At 38.5% G+C, this 17,016-nt stretch overlaps 1 protein-coding gene and 1 long non-coding RNA gene across 5 annotated transcripts; both read left to right on the top strand.

Moving 5' to 3' along the window:
• The first annotated feature begins 7,917 nt into the window (after window positions 1-7,917).
• LOC149007402 (uncharacterized) lies at window positions 7,918-8,361 on the top strand. The gene has a single exon (XM_089167055.1). The coding sequence runs from the start codon at window positions 7,918-7,920 to the stop codon at window positions 8,359-8,361; it is 444 nt and encodes a 147-aa protein (XP_089023181.1).
• A 1,824-nt stretch (window positions 8,362-10,185) lies between these two features.
• Window positions 10,186-14,050, top strand: LOC149007401 (uncharacterized). 4 transcript variants are annotated; one of them, XR_016175305.1, is made up of 4 exons: window positions 10,186-10,885; window positions 11,656-11,739; window positions 12,155-12,438; window positions 12,722-14,050. It is a non-coding gene; the product is annotated as an uncharacterized LOC149007401 (long non-coding RNA). The 4 variants fall into 4 exon arrangements; XR_016175307.1 differs by lacking the exon at window positions 12,722-14,050 and having other exon boundaries at window positions 10,186-10,727; window positions 12,155-12,581; XR_016175306.1 differs by lacking the exon at window positions 12,722-14,050 and having other exon boundaries at window positions 12,345-12,581.
• Window positions 14,051-17,016: the final 2,966 nt, after the last annotated feature.

Here is a 17,016-nt window from a genome sequence, read left to right as displayed (position 1 = left end):
GATTACAGCAACATACATAATGAAAGACTAATACTAACAGACACTGGACTAGCATGTTCAAGTCTATTCAAAAAGATAGGATTGAATGTCTTTACCTGCATATAAGTAAATTGTCCGTAAAATGGAATCCATAAACTATTATAAGACTTTCTTTTCAAACAGAGAACACCTATATATAGGGTTAAAATAATGCATAAGTCAATTGAATCAATTTGGATCAAAACCAAAAGTCAGTTGGTCATTGTTTACCAGCCGGTCGCTCGTGCCGGTCGCTTAGGTTGAGCGACAGCCACTAGTGACCGCCCCAAAAACAGAGAGTTTCAATCCGAAACTCAGGCTTCTGATCATCCGTTTTCAATTCGGATTTCGAGTGATCATGGCCTAAATCTCGAATCTAACACTCCTATAGCCAATTGGTGAAAGGAAACCTAACAATTACCATCATTGGATTATCCAGAACTCTCCCTTGACTGGATTATCTTTTTCACGAAAGCAGGGTTTTGTTTTCGGATGAATCACATCAAGAAGATTGGAAAGAGAGTTACGATTGATCAAAAGGGTAACCACCATGATGAGGGGATGGGTTAACACGAAATTGAAAGACAAAGGAGATAAAGGATGAAGGGTGAATCCATTACCTCACTCCAGAATACCAGAAACAAGGAAGGATTGATCTCCAGATCACTGCCAGCACTTCAGATCCGATTTCGGCACTTCTCCGTAGCCATCAAACCTTCAAAAACGGTAACCACGAATAAAATATTTGTAAATTGGATGAGGGTTACCTTTTATAGAAGTCAGGGGGCGAAATAGGGCAAAACCCCGAAAACAGACTGGGCGGTTGCTCTAGGCGGTCGCTTGGTTTGATCGACCACCACTAGCAACCGCCCCCATGTATTTTGCCATACAAGGGTGCTTTTGCCAAGGGGTTGATATCCAAGTACAACCTAGCCCTAAAGAAGAGATGGGGGAGATCTTACCTTCATTCCGGACATCTCCAGACATCACTTGCCTTCCAGAAGACCAACTACCAAGCAGGGTAGGCTCTTCAAACAGAGGATCCAGATCCATGGGTTCAGGGTATGGATCATGGACTTCTATCTTGACACTCCACAATTACCCGACTAGACCTTCGGGTTCTCAGACCTGCAATACGGATCTCGGGTTAGAAATACGGGGGTTGTTACAGATTTGGTATCATGTTATTCCGCACTCTGATATTCTTTAGTGATCTTTCTGAGATCCTTTCTTGGCATTTATTAATAAATTACTTGAATACAATGATTTGTTCTTGCTTTTGATTATGTTATTGTGCTAAATGGATATGATCGTTCCTAAACTTGATCTTCAGGGCTATGGATCACACACTCAGGTATTCCAGATAGAGTACCGGCAGGGTGGATGTGACATTTACAATCCAGAACGGGAGGCTCTACCGAAAGTTCTTTGCTGGGCCATTACTCAGATGCATAGGACCAGAAGGGTCGAAGATTGCTTTAGCAGAAGTTCACGAAGGAATCTGTGGAGCACATATGGGCAGTCGAGCGCTAGCACTTTAGATCTTGAGGCTCGGGTTATACTGGCCCAAAGTACAAGAGGATGCCATGGAATACGTTCGGCGTTGCAATCAATGCCAAGTTCATTCGACCGTATGAAAGCAGCCTGCAACAACCCTAATGTCAATTCTCAACCCAATTCCATTTGCAATGTGGGGAATCGACTTAATGGGAAAATTTGCAAAAGTGTCTGGAGGTTGGGAGTACCTGATTGTAGTGGTCGACTACTTCACCAAATGGGTTGAAGTAGTCCATTTGGCTTCAATTATAGAGAAAAAGATGGAGAAGTTTGTGTTGGAGTCAATCATCCACAGGTTCGCGATTCCAAAGATTCTCGTAAAAGATCATGGAACACAGTTCAAGCTCTTCTACAATACTTAAATGATCGAGCACCACATGTCCTCGGTGGCGTATCCTCAGAGCAACGACCAAGTTGAAGGTACCAACCGAACTCTGCTAGAAGGAACTAAAAAGAGATTGGAGTCCAACAAAGCTTTGTGGGTAGAAGAACTCCCGAATGTCCTCTAGGCATTACCGAACTACAGTTCGAACATCAATGGGGGAGTCACCATTTAAGCTAGCTTATGGATCAAAAGCTCTGGCTCCTATGGAAGTAATGGTAGGAACCATCAGAGATTGTGAGTTTGAAGAAAAGGCAAATGAGCAAGGATTATTGGACAGCCTAGAGCTATTTGATGAGGTTCGAGCGAAGGCAATCTCTCGAATACAACATTACCAAATACGGATAGCTTCTCACTACAATTCCAGAGTAAAGTATCGACAGTATCGATCGAGAGATCTCGTTCTCATAAATACTCTAGCCTCAGATCCACGCCACCAAAAGAATTGGATCCTTCTTCTTCTTGGGAAGGACCATATATGATCGTGAAGCCAGTAGGTTCGGGAGCTTATAAATTAAATGATCCAACCACTAATCGGGAGCTGAGTCGATCATGAAATGCAAGACATCTTAAGAAGTTTTACCCTTGACAGAACTCTCTGTTTTGGCTGTAATACGCATCGAATTTTTCAAATATCAATCCAAATTTTCAAACACTGAATCCTTTCAAATGGAGGGCATATATGGAACAATCAAATCTTCAATTCAAAAGGCTTCGATAGAGTGTGGATTACAGGGCATCGGGTGCATACCCGAATAAGTCCTCCAAAAGCTTATGAATTCGTAAGGAATTCCTCTAAGTATGTTTATGACATGGCATCGGGTGCATACCCGAATGAGTCCTCCAAAAGCTTATGAATTCTAAGGAATTCCTCTTAAGTATGTTTGTGACAAGGCATCGGGTGCATACCCGAATGAGTCCTCCAAAAGCTTATGAATTCTAAGGAATTCCTCTAAGTATGTTTATGACGAAGCATCGGGTGCATACCCAAATGAGTCCTCCAAAAGCTTATGAATTCTAAGGAATTCCTTAAAGTATTTTTATGACAAGGCATCATCGGGTGCATACCCGAACGAGTCCTCCAAAAGCTAATGAATTCTAAGGAATTCCTCTAAGTATGTTTATGACGGGGCATCGGGTGCATACCCGAATGAGTCCTCCAAAAGCTTATGAATTCTAAGGAATTCCTCTAAGTATGTTTATGACGGGGCATCGGGTGCATACCCGAATGAGTCCTCCAAAAGCTTATGAATTCTACGGAATTCCTCTATGTATGTTTATGACAAGGCATCGGGTGCATACCCGAATGAGTCCTCCAAAAGCTTATGAATTCTACGGAATTCCTCTTAAGTATGTTTATGACGATGCATCGGGGGCACGAAGGAGTCCTCTAAAAGTTAGGGAATGGCTACGTTCAACATTCAAATTGATTGCGTTCGGTCTTATGATGTTCAACTCTAAAACTAACAAAAAAAGAACTTCATTAACATAAAGACCCAAAAGGGAGGGCCAACCCTTACAAAAAAGAAAGAGGAGATCTAAAAGGAAGTCAAACTCCACTCTTCAGAGTTTCGACGTAAATGGCTGATCGTGTCACTAATCAATCAAAATAAAATCATATACTAATCTAGCTAGCAGAAAGTACGAGGTCGAACTATGGGGAACTAAAAGGCTAAGTTACTAAGATTGAATTCAAAAAAACTAAATTTAAACTATAAATCTATTAATTAATGCAAAAACTTTAACTATGATACGTGAAGATCTTTGGGATTTCGAATCCCCAATGCTTTTCCCTAACCGATATAACTCTACACTTCAAAGCAAATTAAGGATGGTCTACCTAGGTATGCTCTATCTTCGCAAGACTATCGTCTTTCGCTGAAGCTTAGCATGCTGAGCTATAGAACATCTTTAGCTAGACTCAAACACAATCAACTAGAAGATATAGAACAATCAAATTAATCAAATAAACATGGTTCATCTACATCCCAAAGAAAAGGAACTAGCTACTCATTATCACAAAGTTCATAAGACAAATAAAGATGAAACATAGAGAGAGAGAGAGAGAGAGAGAGAGAGAGAGAGAGAGAGAGAGAGAGAGAGAGAGAGAGATGTGGTCTTCTTCTTGATCAATGAGAGAGATGAGAGCCAAGATCCGTGTTCGCCGTCTTCTCCTCTTCTCGGTGGCTAGCTTCTCTTTTATATCTCCTGCACACAATGAATCCTCTCTCTTTATCCGTCGATTCGATATTTATTCGTTTGGATTTTGGAAAAACTCATAACTATAAAGTTGTAGATATTTTCGATATCATTCCATAGCATCTTGAATCACTACAATCCGAGCTCATGTGAGAGAGATAAATGAAGGTAGGTCTGTTTACCCGATTTTCAGATTTATTACCAATTTTGTTCCTTAGACCTCCACCTATTTCCAATTTGGCTAAGATCTCACTTTTCATGATTTCTTGGGTAGCAAGATTGAATGTCATGATTTAAAATCCATCAATATCTAATATATTTGCCAACTTTACTCCACATTATCTCTAATAACCAAAATCACCTTTTTTCCTGAAAAATACACAAAAATACTCAATTGCCTCTCTTTTAATTAAATAAGTATGGGGAATTAAATCAAATAAATAATGATAAATGCATGTTTATCAATGGCGAACTTCCCCGAAATAGGGGAATTGACTCTTTCAGTTGGGTTCGGGACCGAAAGGTATAGGAAGGAGGCACAAAATATTGAGTTGCGAGATCTTCAATCTCATTGGGACAAACTTGGGACACATAATATGAAGGACTGATGGAGGGTCTCTTTGACGATCGAGAGCTCCCAGCCATTGGTTTCTTAGGGGCTTTCCTCTTCTTAGAGGAAGTTCCCCGAACTTCAGGTGCATTACCGGGTGGATCCCTAGGGCTAGCAGGAATAGATCGCAACCAGCGATTGGTGACCGTATCATTCCGATCGCCAAAAAGTTCAATAGAGGCAGTGGGAGTTGCTACCTCAGCAGAGCCTACTCCATTAATCAAACGATTGATGGAGTCATCATTAGAAGTCTCGTCACTACCCATTTCTTAAGAAAACAAATAACATGAAGGATTTGGGTGATGAAGGAAAAGGAAAACTAGCATAAACGAAGCAAGTAGGCCGAATGCAGAAAAGATGAACATGAATGAAGATATAACAAAAGAAAGGAGAATGAACTTACTTGTGATCTTAGAAAATCAAAGTTGGGAGGTGAAAAACTTTGAATTGCTGAAACAAAAGCAGGAGCAGAAGCAGGAGCCAATCTTCAGAACAAAATCTCTAGAACAAAAATGAATTCGCAGAGGTGAAAAGAAGAAATGAAAAAGAGAGGCCCTTTTATATATTTGAAAGTAAGATGAACGAACGAGATTGAGGTCATTCAACGGACAAGATCGTGCGACGGTTCGAGTAGAATGGATCGACGAACAAGATTAAATGCCATCAACGGTTGATAGTCACTAACGGTTCGAGAAACGAGACAATGATAGCAATGTTCAAATGAGTGATGGTTCGAGCAATGGGACCATAATGGCAATGCTTCCCCATGGACCACGTGGCGTACAACACGCAGGAAACGGGAGTTTAGATGGCTCGACGGCACACCATTGGGCACGAGTGACAAGAGCATTAAATGCGGAGTTATCTCCAATTGACAAGATGCTTCGTCTTTATTCACGATCAAGATAAAGAAAGCCAAGCCAAGCATCCGAATAGGAGGCATCACCCAAAAGCTTGGCCTGCAGGGCAAGTGAGACGAAGAAAATCAAACAGAACCCGATCAGACAGGGTTCGAGCCATAAGTCCTGGTCAAGCCATGATCGGGACCAATCTTGACCTAGTTCTCACGATCAATAATGAAAGAGTCGTTTGACGGTTAGAAGCCACGAACGTGATCCCGAATCTTAGGGGATATGCAACCGAGCTAAAGGGGGTAACTGCCATTGAGGCGGAGAGGGGACTCGTGTTAAGGTTGGTAACTACCACAATCCCTAATATCTAGGGTAAAACCCTACAATCGGACGATCATCAAGAAGGATCCTAAACGCATCCAACGGTCGGGAATCAGAGGTAAAACCTATATAAACAAATGATTTACGCCCTTACGAGCTATTTGAATAGTTTCCTTTACATTTTACATATAATTTAGGCTCTGCATCTAGCTAGAACTCTGTGATCAGTTCCTTAACTGACTTGGCCTTCGGAGGTGGCCTCCCGATCCCCACGATCGGGCCACGTCTGACATTGTTTTGCAAGTTTATCATCAATGATCTAAAGGCTAAACAGATTCGAGACACATCACATTGAAAACCTTTCAGACACTGTTTATTATAAGGAGATTTTTTTTAAAAAAAAATAAACAGTAATTTAACTGTTTTCAGTGATAAATTTGACAAATATATCCAATAAAAATCCAATTTTGGGGTCTCTATGCTTTTTAAACATAAAGTGGGGTGTCAATGTAGGGTTTTCATTTTGGGATGCCAGTGAAATTATTCTAATTAAAATATTATGCTGGTAAATGTAATTGATGGTATTGTTTTGGAAATATGTTGACAACTACAGCCAAAAACTATTTTTGTATCGTACCCACATTCAAAACCGTTTTAGAAAACCATATATCCTTCTTGTAGTGGTTTTTTTTTTTTTTTTTTGATAGGGTACAACCTTAGATAGGCAGTTTCGATTTCATTATTCAATTTTAGTACTATATTTTCAATATTTTCACCCTTACACGAAGTAAGGATAATAATTTTGCAACCGAACTACTAGGACCAAGTTGATTCAAGTCGAGGCTTAATGGACAAAGTATGGACTGAGGGTTAGAATACTAGTTGGTTTTGAATTGATTAGCCAAAATTAATTCGTTAAAATAAAAACACTTTGCAGTCGTTGGACAAAGTATGGACTGAGGGTTAGAATACTAGTTGGTCTATGCATATTCCCTGGGATTGTTCACATACCCTCAAGGTTATTCTGAACCTTCGTTCTACTCTTACACTTTGCAGTCGTTTTCTGATTAAAGATGGGAATCAAGTTATGTTATGGCATGACCCATGGCTTCCAAATGGTCCGATTGCCAAGCCAAATGACCTTATTGTGGAAGCCATTGGTCGTGGACATCATGATGCAGTATCTAAAATCATTTCTGCCGCCAATCAGTGGTTCAACCCTTGCAATGATCCTTTATTATGTGATAGATGGGAGGAGATCAAGACAACCAAAAAATGGCAGCGGCTTCAACAGGATTCCCTCATATGGTTACATACTTCCTCTGGTCATTTTTCTATGCAAAGTGCACATGAAGTTATCCGGCCTCATGCTCCAACCGTAAATTGGTGGTCTCTGGTGTGGCGGTCCATAGCACCAACTAGGTTCATGTTTGTTACTTGGATGGCTGCTCATCATCGGCTCCCTGTGAGAAGTCGATTGTTTAACCGGGGTGTTGCTCGACCCAACATGTGTTCTCTGTCTTGCTGAAGACGAGACACATGACCATTTATTTTTTTGCTGCGTATATTCAAAGCAGATCTGGAATTCGATTCTTCGATTACATGGTTTTAAGCCAAGTGATAGATCTAGCTGGGGCGAAGAGTTGACCTGGGTAGCTTCTCATTTCAACAACCAGGATTTGATGGGTAAACTATTTCGGTTCAGTTTTTGTTGCTTTCTCTATCGTCTTTGGATAGAGAGGAATAATCGCATTTTTCAGGGGAAGTCAGAGACTCACACTGATGTTTTAAACCGTATTATTTATGATACGAGGTTGAGATTCATTGTGACAGAAATTCCAGTCATAGATAATGATCGCAATCGGTCTTTGTTTCATCGTTGGAAGATCAAGGTGCAATATAGGATTTCAAGACCACATGCCCTAACTTAGAATAAACCACCTGCAGAATGGGTTTCTCTCAATTGTGACGGCTCTGTCATGGGGAATCAAGGAGGATATGGGATTCTTGCGAGAAATGAGATGGGTGCAGTTATCTTCGCTGCTGCTGGTAGATGTCTGGAAACAAATGTTCTTTGCATGGAGCTCACGGCCATTCGTCGAGGACTAGTACTAGCTTTGGAACATTCTATCCAGAGAGTCCAGATTCGCTCTGATTCATCGAGTGCTATTGCGATGATTTTAGGTCGGTTTACCATACCATGGTATGCAACAGAGGATGTCTGTGATATCCGAGACTCATTGAGACGGTTATGCCAATATGGGCTTCATCATGTTGTCCGTGAGCTTAATGCTGGAGCTGATTTTTTGGCTGGGCTTTACCCATCTGTACATGAAATTTCTTTCTCTCCTCATTCTTTACCTAAAGCGTTGTCTCGTATTATAAAAGATGACGCTGAAGGGAAGACTTATTTCAGATTGTAACTTTTTCTTTTCTTTCTAATACACATCTACCTTTTTCCAAAAAAAAAAAATTATCTAGGATTTTTTATTTTTATAATTATTGATTGATGCATGTTAACATCACTATTAATCTTGTGAAAAGGACAAAATAGACTGTTATTATTTATTTTTAAATAGAATAGAGTCTTCACACATTAATGGAATATACTTGTAAGGTAAACTTTTTGCTTTGCAAATCTTTAATAAAGTAACCATGAATATTATCCAAAAATATATATACCATGAATAATCTAAGGGTCTATAATAAAAAAAAATGGTTAAGAAAATAAATAAAATCCATAAATTTATTACCTTTCGGGTTTATAAAAGCATAGAATAATTCCTAAGATCGTTTTCCATTCTCTTGTAATTCCAATGCAAGCCCCATCTACATGAGTCCGGATCATCTCCCCATCAGGAGAGTACTCTCTCCGATGGTTTTACAACCACAAAATATAATGGGGCCTAAAAAATATATTTCTTATTTTTACTTGTAGGCCCTACTGTATTTTGTGGTTGTAAAACCGTCAGGGAGCACAGAGAAGGGGATGATCCGGATTCCATCTATTACTCTAAAAAAACAAAAAATATAAGCCCATCAATCAGATCATATCCCAAAAAGCATAAAATACTATTATACTATCATACTACTATTATAAAAGCATGAACTTAAGAGACATGACTATATTTTTGTTTCCTTAAATACCCTTATGTATTAAATCAATTAACACTTTAAATCACTGATAAATGATGTCTAAAATTATAATTTTTAATGATAAGTATAATGTAATATATAATTAGTTGTGGATTAATATTAATTAATACCACTACCTCCTTTGAATTCTACCCCACTCTATTGGAAATCGAAATAATCTTTAAACACAAATTAAATAAAATTAATTAAAAAAATTAGCTTGACTATTTTGTATATCTCTTAGACTTATTATTAAGCAACAATATTTATGGTAAAACAATAATATTTATGGATCTAATAAATAATGCAACGATATCCAAGATCTTGAAATTTCTTTATTTATTTCTCCTTAAGTTTGATCTTTCTTTTTTTTCAACATTTCAAATCTCTTGAAATTCTTCTTCTTTTTTTTTTTTTTTTTTTTTTTTTTAAATCTATTGAAATTCCTATTTTTTTCTTCAACTATTCTTTTTTTAATTTCCCTACAAATTCCTTTAATTTTCAAATTACCTTCCGTCATTAATTACACGTACCTAAGTAATTATGGATATAACTTTGAATTCATTATAATTATAATTTTACTTATCCAGCTTTCTAGAAACAAATTTGAAAAGGCAAAAGATTAAATTGGGCATTCAATTAAATTTCTTCATTTTTCAAAAAAAATAAATTTTCGTAACCGAATTATATGCCACTAAAGTTGGACTATATGCTTTATAATTTGGGCTAAGAATATATAGCATGCTCTAATTTCAAATTATGAGTTAGACTTTTATTTGATTTTAAATATTAATAATTAAATAAGTTCAAACAAATATAATGTAGAGGATATTACTTTACATGAAAATCCATACTTTTTCCTTAGAAAACCATAAGTCTTCTATTCACTTAGGGCGCGTTTGATAACACTCTGAAAGAATGTTTTTTTGTGTTCTTTTAGTCTTTAAGAACGGAAGAATAGGTTTGAAGCGTTTGATAAAACGGTTCGTTCTTCCGTTCTTAAAGAACGAACCGGCATAAAATTGGTCCCAAGAACACCCTTTACAGAACATCTAAAACATGTTTTACTAAAATAACAACAACAAAACTGATAAATCGTTCCCGATAAAACTCATTTGTGTTCATGCAAGGGTTCAACTACTCTATAGCTCGGAGAAGTTCGAAGGTCTGCAAATCCGGTGTCGCCTCCATGGATTTGGTTGCAGGTAGAGTCGATATGGATTTATGCGCTTTGCCTCTGCTCGCTGCAAAGTCGTCTAGGGTTTATGCGCTCTGTTTCTGCTCGCTGCAAAGTTATTCTCCTTTCGTCTCTGGAAAAGAAGATTTAGGTAAGCAAATCTGCTTTTTTGGTTTTCGATGGAAGATGAAGAACTGTTCCGACTTTTGAGAAAGAAATACTGAAATTAATCAGACAAGCTCGACGTTTTCGTAAGTAATCTATCTTGAAATCTATTAAGCCATTTTCCGTGTCACTCATCTTTCATGTTTCTCTTGACGTTTTAGCATCTGAATTTCAATGGTGTTCTCAACTCTGAATTCTCAATTCTCACGAGTAACTAGTTAATACGCTTAGGTCTTCTCACCTTGCATCGGCCGCTCACCTCGCTGCTGTTGCGTGTGACCTTCGATTGAAGAAATAATATCGGCCTGTAATGTGAGAAATCAATTGAAGTTTATGTTTTTCGGTTTTCAAATATGCGTTGATACATGTTTGTTTCTTCGATGCAAGTTTGATCTTTTAGAGATTATATTTGGCAAAGTAGATTTTCAGGAGCTATCTGTGTTTCTCATCAAACCGTCTTCAATCCATAGGTAAAATAAAATATCCATTCCTCTCCTAACTTTAGATTTACTTTATGATAACGCCTGAATCCTGGATTATGATCCTCTGCTGCGCTGCTATTGATTGTTGAGATTGCAACTCATAAGCACAAAATACATCCAATAGCTTGTTTTCAAACTCGGTTTAGTTAATAAAAAACACTCAGAAGTGTTGGACATATTTTCGAGCTGACAGGATGCTATCTCAATGATCAACAACAGGGGAAGTAGGGCCTTAAGGCAGCAGAGGATCAAAATCCCCTAAATCTTGTTTTGTTACCTACTGAATCCATATCTTTTTGTCATAAGCTAGGAGGCTCCCATCCTTTTATCTTCTCTAAGATAAACAAGGAAAACATTTGTGAACCAAGACCATGAAAGAAATTCCCTTTCCATCTTTATCAAGCTTCAAATTCATTAATTCATGACTCATTATTGCCTCTTTTTTCTTCATTCTTTTCTTTCCATTCTCTTTTCTTAGCTCCTTTTGACTTCCTAACAGTTGTGGGTTATTGTGTAAGAGTAGAAGTTAGAACTGAATTTAAAAGACTCATAAAAATGGAATGATGAAGGTGACATTGGGAACTAGAGTCAGAAAAGGAAAAAGGGCGGATAAGGAGAGGCAACCAATCTATCATCCTTTCATCCATCCATCCATTCATTTATTTGTTATTCATTTGTTTGTAGTCTTCTCTAGTCTTCTAAGTAACCAGTTATCACTCTCTCTATTTGTCATGACTGAGGTTGGTGCCCTGTTTCAGAGATCAGAAAAGCGTTTGGAGTTTTGGATTGAATAGTCTCTCTCAGGCTTAGCTCATTACTACCCAGAATTAAAAATTGCAGAGGTATGGTTTAGGGCTTTGTGGATTTATATTTCTAGTATCTATCATACCAGGTGATGTCTATCTACCTGAACCTCATTTTTGCCGGGTGGAATTAGATTTGAGAGTTACCTTGTTGTGATGAACTCACACCAAATTAGACCCAAGAACAGTTCAAACACAAACAGATCAACGAAACTCACTTCAATCTTTGCTGAAGGGGAAAGTTGAGTACCCCTCCCAAACCAGTTTCAAAAAGAGTAATTTCTGCTTCTTTTTTTTTTTTCCTGCTAATTCTCATCCTATAGAAATTCTTATACAGCCAAGACATGATAGACTAGTTAAGTGGAACATGGTTAAATATAAGTATGAATTTGAACAAAGATGCTGAAATAAGGTGGGGATGCTTTCTTTCGGGTATATTTCTGTTTTCTTGTAGGTGAAATTGGTTTGGTACTATAACAATGCACTTGGAAGGCTAGATAAGAAGAAATTTATTGCACGGAAAGAGTCATATGTTCTTAATTAGTTAATTTAGGAGTCCAAAGTCGTATGTTCTTGTTTAATTTAGGAGTCATCGTATTTTTTTATTAAGGATATAGCTTTATTTCTTCTGCATTTTTTGACAGGTACCATGGGTCAACTTTGATATCAGCTAGCCTTTCTGGGTATGTCTGGAAGCAATATTGCCGAATGTAACTTTGGAAGTTAATCTTGATAGTGGTGCGCTTTTTCTTGCAAATTTGGCCTATGATATTTTAAGCATCAAGTTAGTTTATGTTTTGTCGGAGTAATTATCGGAATGTTTTAAATTCACTTCTGAGAAACTCCCCCTAGAGTCTTCTAGTTCTTCATCAGAAATTTGATCTTCCGCACCATTTGTTTTGCATCTTGTTGCCCACATTATTGGCGGTATCATTTACCAAGTTGTTTTCTTACTCATGTTAGTATTGATTCCTCAGTTTATTTCTTTTGTTACTGAGAGACATGTTCATATGTGTTCCAGGAGAGACGGAGGAGGAGTTTTTCACTAAATTAACATATAATTTGGAGAATCTTATACTTAAGGAGGGACTAGAGATAGTAGTTGCTTCGGATATCACCCCATGTCAATAGGAATTCTTTATATTTGCAAGAGATGTTACGTTGTTGATCGTTCATATGTCTAAATCTCGATTGCTACATTCATTGCCGTGCCTGTAATGAGTCTTTGGAGGTGTAATTCCACCACTTTCAACATATTTTGAGAAGGTGATTCCTCGAAATAATCTGTTTGTGAATGCTTGGCCTGTGGGTGACCTAGACAGTCATTGAATTTCACCAATTGAGAACCCAGTTTGATTTTAATTCCTTTGCTTTTCTGATTGATTGATAGATGATATATTTACCATAAAGAAATGATTTTAAAAGGTGGGTGAAATAATGGGTGAACAAAAAATGCCACAAAACTTATCTAGTCACTGCTCACACATGCCTTTCAAATATGTTGTTACATTAGATGCATTGAAGATAAATTGCTTGACATGGAGACACAGGAAGCATTTGAGATGCATGCATTAACATGTATAAATGGTAAGTACACCCATGAATGTGTCCTCCAAAGCATCTTCCACACAAAAATATATGCAGTGACCTTTATACTTTTGAATCCATTTGTAACTCTGATATTTTCAAGTAGAATACGTAAACGTTGGGCTCATACATGTTTTAGTCATTAATATTCATATTGCTTTGAACACTCCATCTTTAAGGGATACTTAGTCAATCTAACAAATCCTATGTTCCATTTATGCAGGTAAGTGTTGTAATATTAGTCCCACATCGACTGATGTGGGAATATGTGGAGAGGAAGAGGCTATAAAAGAATGCCTCTTCCTTCTTCTTTAATCATCCCAAATATCTTCTCTCTTGGATATTTCTTTATTTATAGTGGAGTTTTCTCTCTTGCCCATATATTATTGTGTCTTTCTTTTCTCTTAGTTGTTATTATTGTGTTCTTCTTTTCTCTTATTTGCTGATTGTTCTATTCGGTGGGTTCTTCATAACCCGACAGTGGTATCAGAGCGAGGTTTTTCTGAAGTATGCTCTGTGGTTGCAGCATAGTTTGAGCTTCCACATCAGAAAAGGAAAATTCCTTAGGGGGTTTGTTTGTTTGGTTTAGGGTGTGAGTATCTACTTATAGTATGCTCTGTGATTGCCACTTAGGTGGATCCTTCACATCAGAAAAATAAGTAAGATATTGTTTTTCATCCTACGGAGGTGCTGCAGAAGTCGCAATTTCACGTGGTTTCTTTTCGGGTATCCTCGAAAGGTGTATTGGGTGATTAAGTGCATGTCTAGGAAAATTTTGTCTAAGGAGTCTGGTTTTTAAGCGGATCGCTTGTGTCTCTCCAGTCTTTCCTGGAAATTTTCCTAGTGCATTTTGGTTCAACCATATACCAGTTGGAGATAACCTGAGAAGACAAGTTTCACGTGAAATAGTAGGAGTTATTCTGCAGCCAACAACGATTCGTGATAGAAGCAATGGCGGCAAAAATCGACATCGGCAAGTTTGACGGCTCGAAATTCTCATTATGGAAAATGAAGATGAAGGCATTATTGATAAAGGATAACTGCCTGGAAGCCATCAGTGTTCGGCCGGCGGAGTTCACATACAACGAAAAGTGGAACAGAATAGATGCGATCGCTCTTTCTGATTTGCATCTAGCATTATCAGATGATATTTTAGCGGGCATAGAAGAGAAGAAAACTGCTAAGGAGGTTTGGGATCATCTCATCAAATTGTATGAAGCCAAATCACTTCACAACAAAATCTTCTTGAAGAGAAAGTTGTATACCTTACGGATGTCAGAATCTACATCAGTTACAGAGCATTTATATACTCTGATTTCGTTATGTTCTCAACTTTCAACATTGGGACATAATGTTTCACCACAGAACGTGCTTGAAATTCTACTCCAAAGTCTTCGATTCATATGACCCAGTCATCATCAATTTAACCAAGTAATATCCTCTCCGATTATTTGGTATTTGATGAAAGTCGTGCTACAATTCTTGAAGAAGAAAGTAGACGAAAAGGCAGAGAAGATAGACAGGCAAGCTCACAACAAGCGAAGCTTTGTCTATGACTCGAGGAAGGTCAACGGAACGTGATTCCAGTGGGAGTCACAATCAAGGGAGGTCAAAATCCAGGGGTAAGAAGAATTTCAAGTGCTACAATTGTGGCAAAAGGGGACACTTCAAAAATGAGTGTCGATTCAAAAAGGGTGTAGATAAGGCAGAGACATCTCAAGGGTGCATTGATGAAGGAGATATTCTTTACAGCGAATCAACAATGGCAGCCAAGGATAGATTGGAACATAGTGATGCTTGGATCTTGGATTCGGGAGCAACATGGCACATGACCTCTCGCAGAGATTGGTTTCAAACTTATGAACCTATCTCTACAGGGTCTGTGTACATGGGAAATGATCATGCCTTGGAGATTATTGGAGTTGGCACCATCAAGTTGAAGATGTACGATGGTATGATACGCACTATTCAAAATGTGCGGCATGTGAAGGGCTTAAAGAAGAATCTATTGTCTTTGGGACAATTGGATGAAATTGGGTGCAAGACACGCATCCAAAATGGAATGATGAGGATCGTCAAAGGAGCGCTAGTTGTAATGAAAGCTGAAAGGGGCGCTGCAAATTTGTACGAAGTAATGGGAGAAACATGTCTGGAGGCAGAAGCATCAGTTGCATCAACCGGTACTGCAGAAGAGATGACAAAAGTGTGGCATCGAAAATTGGCCCACATGTCAGAGCAAGGGTTGAAGGTTCTCGCAGAACAGAAATTACTCCCGGGTCTCACAAAGGTTTCATTACCCTTTTGTGAGCATTGTGTTACAAGCAAGCAGCATAGATTGAAGTTCAATGCATCTGATTCCAAGAGTAAAAGTATTCTGGAATTAGTTCACTCTGATGTATGGCAAGCACCGGTTACATCTCTGGGAGGAGCAAGGTACTATGTATCTTTCATTGATGATTATTCGAGAAGATGTTGGGTGTTTCCTATTAAGAAGAAGTCAGATGTGTTTTCAGTTTTCAAAACATTCAAAGCGCAAGTTGAATGAGAAATTGAGAAGAAAATCAAGTGCCTCAGGACAGACAATGGCGGTGAATATACAGGGGATGACTTCTTTGAGTTTTGTAATCAAGAAGGCATCAAGAGACAACTCACGGTGGCTTACACTCCTCAACAGAATGGAGTAGCAGAGCGGTTGAATAGAACTTTACTCAAAAGAACGAGAGCCATGTTGAGAACTGCAAGTATGGCTAAGTCCTTTTGGGCAGAAGCCGTAAACACTGCCTGCTATGTGATTAATCGATCACCAACAAGATCGATTGATTTGAAGACACCGATGGAGATGTGGACTCGGCAAGCCGGATTGATTATTCACGCCGCACACATTTGGGAGTCCTGTGTACGCGATGTATCATCCCCAAGAAATTTCGAAGTTGGATCCAAAATCCAGAAAATGCAGATTCTTGGGAAATGCTGATGGAGTCAAGGGGTATCGACTGTGGGATCCCATTGCCCACAAGGTCGTCATCAGCAGAGATGTCATTTTTGCAGAAGATAAGCTGCAAAAGGAAGATGTGAGTAGCATTTCAATAGAAATTCCGGAGAGTACAACAGTTCAGGAGGAAGAGAAGTCCAATCCAGAAAATTCTTCTGGAGCAGAATCAGAAAATGAGGAACAAGTACCAGTTGAGTCTACAATTGTAGAAGTTCGACGGTCACCTCGTGAAAGACATACACCAACTTGGGCAATCGATTATATTATGGAGAGCAACATTGCATACTTGTCTTCTAACAGAAGATGGTGAGCCATCAACATTCAGAGAAGCGATTGATAGCTCGAAGCGTCACTTTGGATGGCGGCTATGCGGCAGAAGAACTAGAAGCTCTTCATAAGAATAAGACGTGGGAGCTTGTACCTTTACCGCACGGAAGGAAGCCCATTGGTAACAAATGGGTTTACAAGATCAAACGAAACAGTGATGATCAAGTAGAGCGGTATCGTGCAAGAATGGTGATCAAAGGATATGCTCAGAAAGAAGGTGTCGATTTCACGTAAATCTTTTCTCCGGTGGTTCGACTTACTACTCGTCCGGATAGTTTCGGCACTTTGTGCTACGTTTGATCTACATCTTGAGCAGTTAGATGTAAAAACTGCATTTCTTCATGGAGATCTTGAAGAAGAAATCTATATGCTTCAACCAGAAGGTTTTGAAGAACCAGAAAAGGGGAACT

Source organism: Hakea prostrata, chromosome 8, assembly GCF_041222555.1.
Source record: "Hakea prostrata isolate BN-2017 chromosome 8, UWA_Hpros_2, whole genome shotgun sequence".
NCBI classification, from domain to species: domain Eukaryota; kingdom Viridiplantae; phylum Streptophyta; class Magnoliopsida; order Proteales; family Proteaceae; genus Hakea; species Hakea prostrata.
This window is presented reverse-complemented; position numbering and strand designations above follow the sequence as displayed.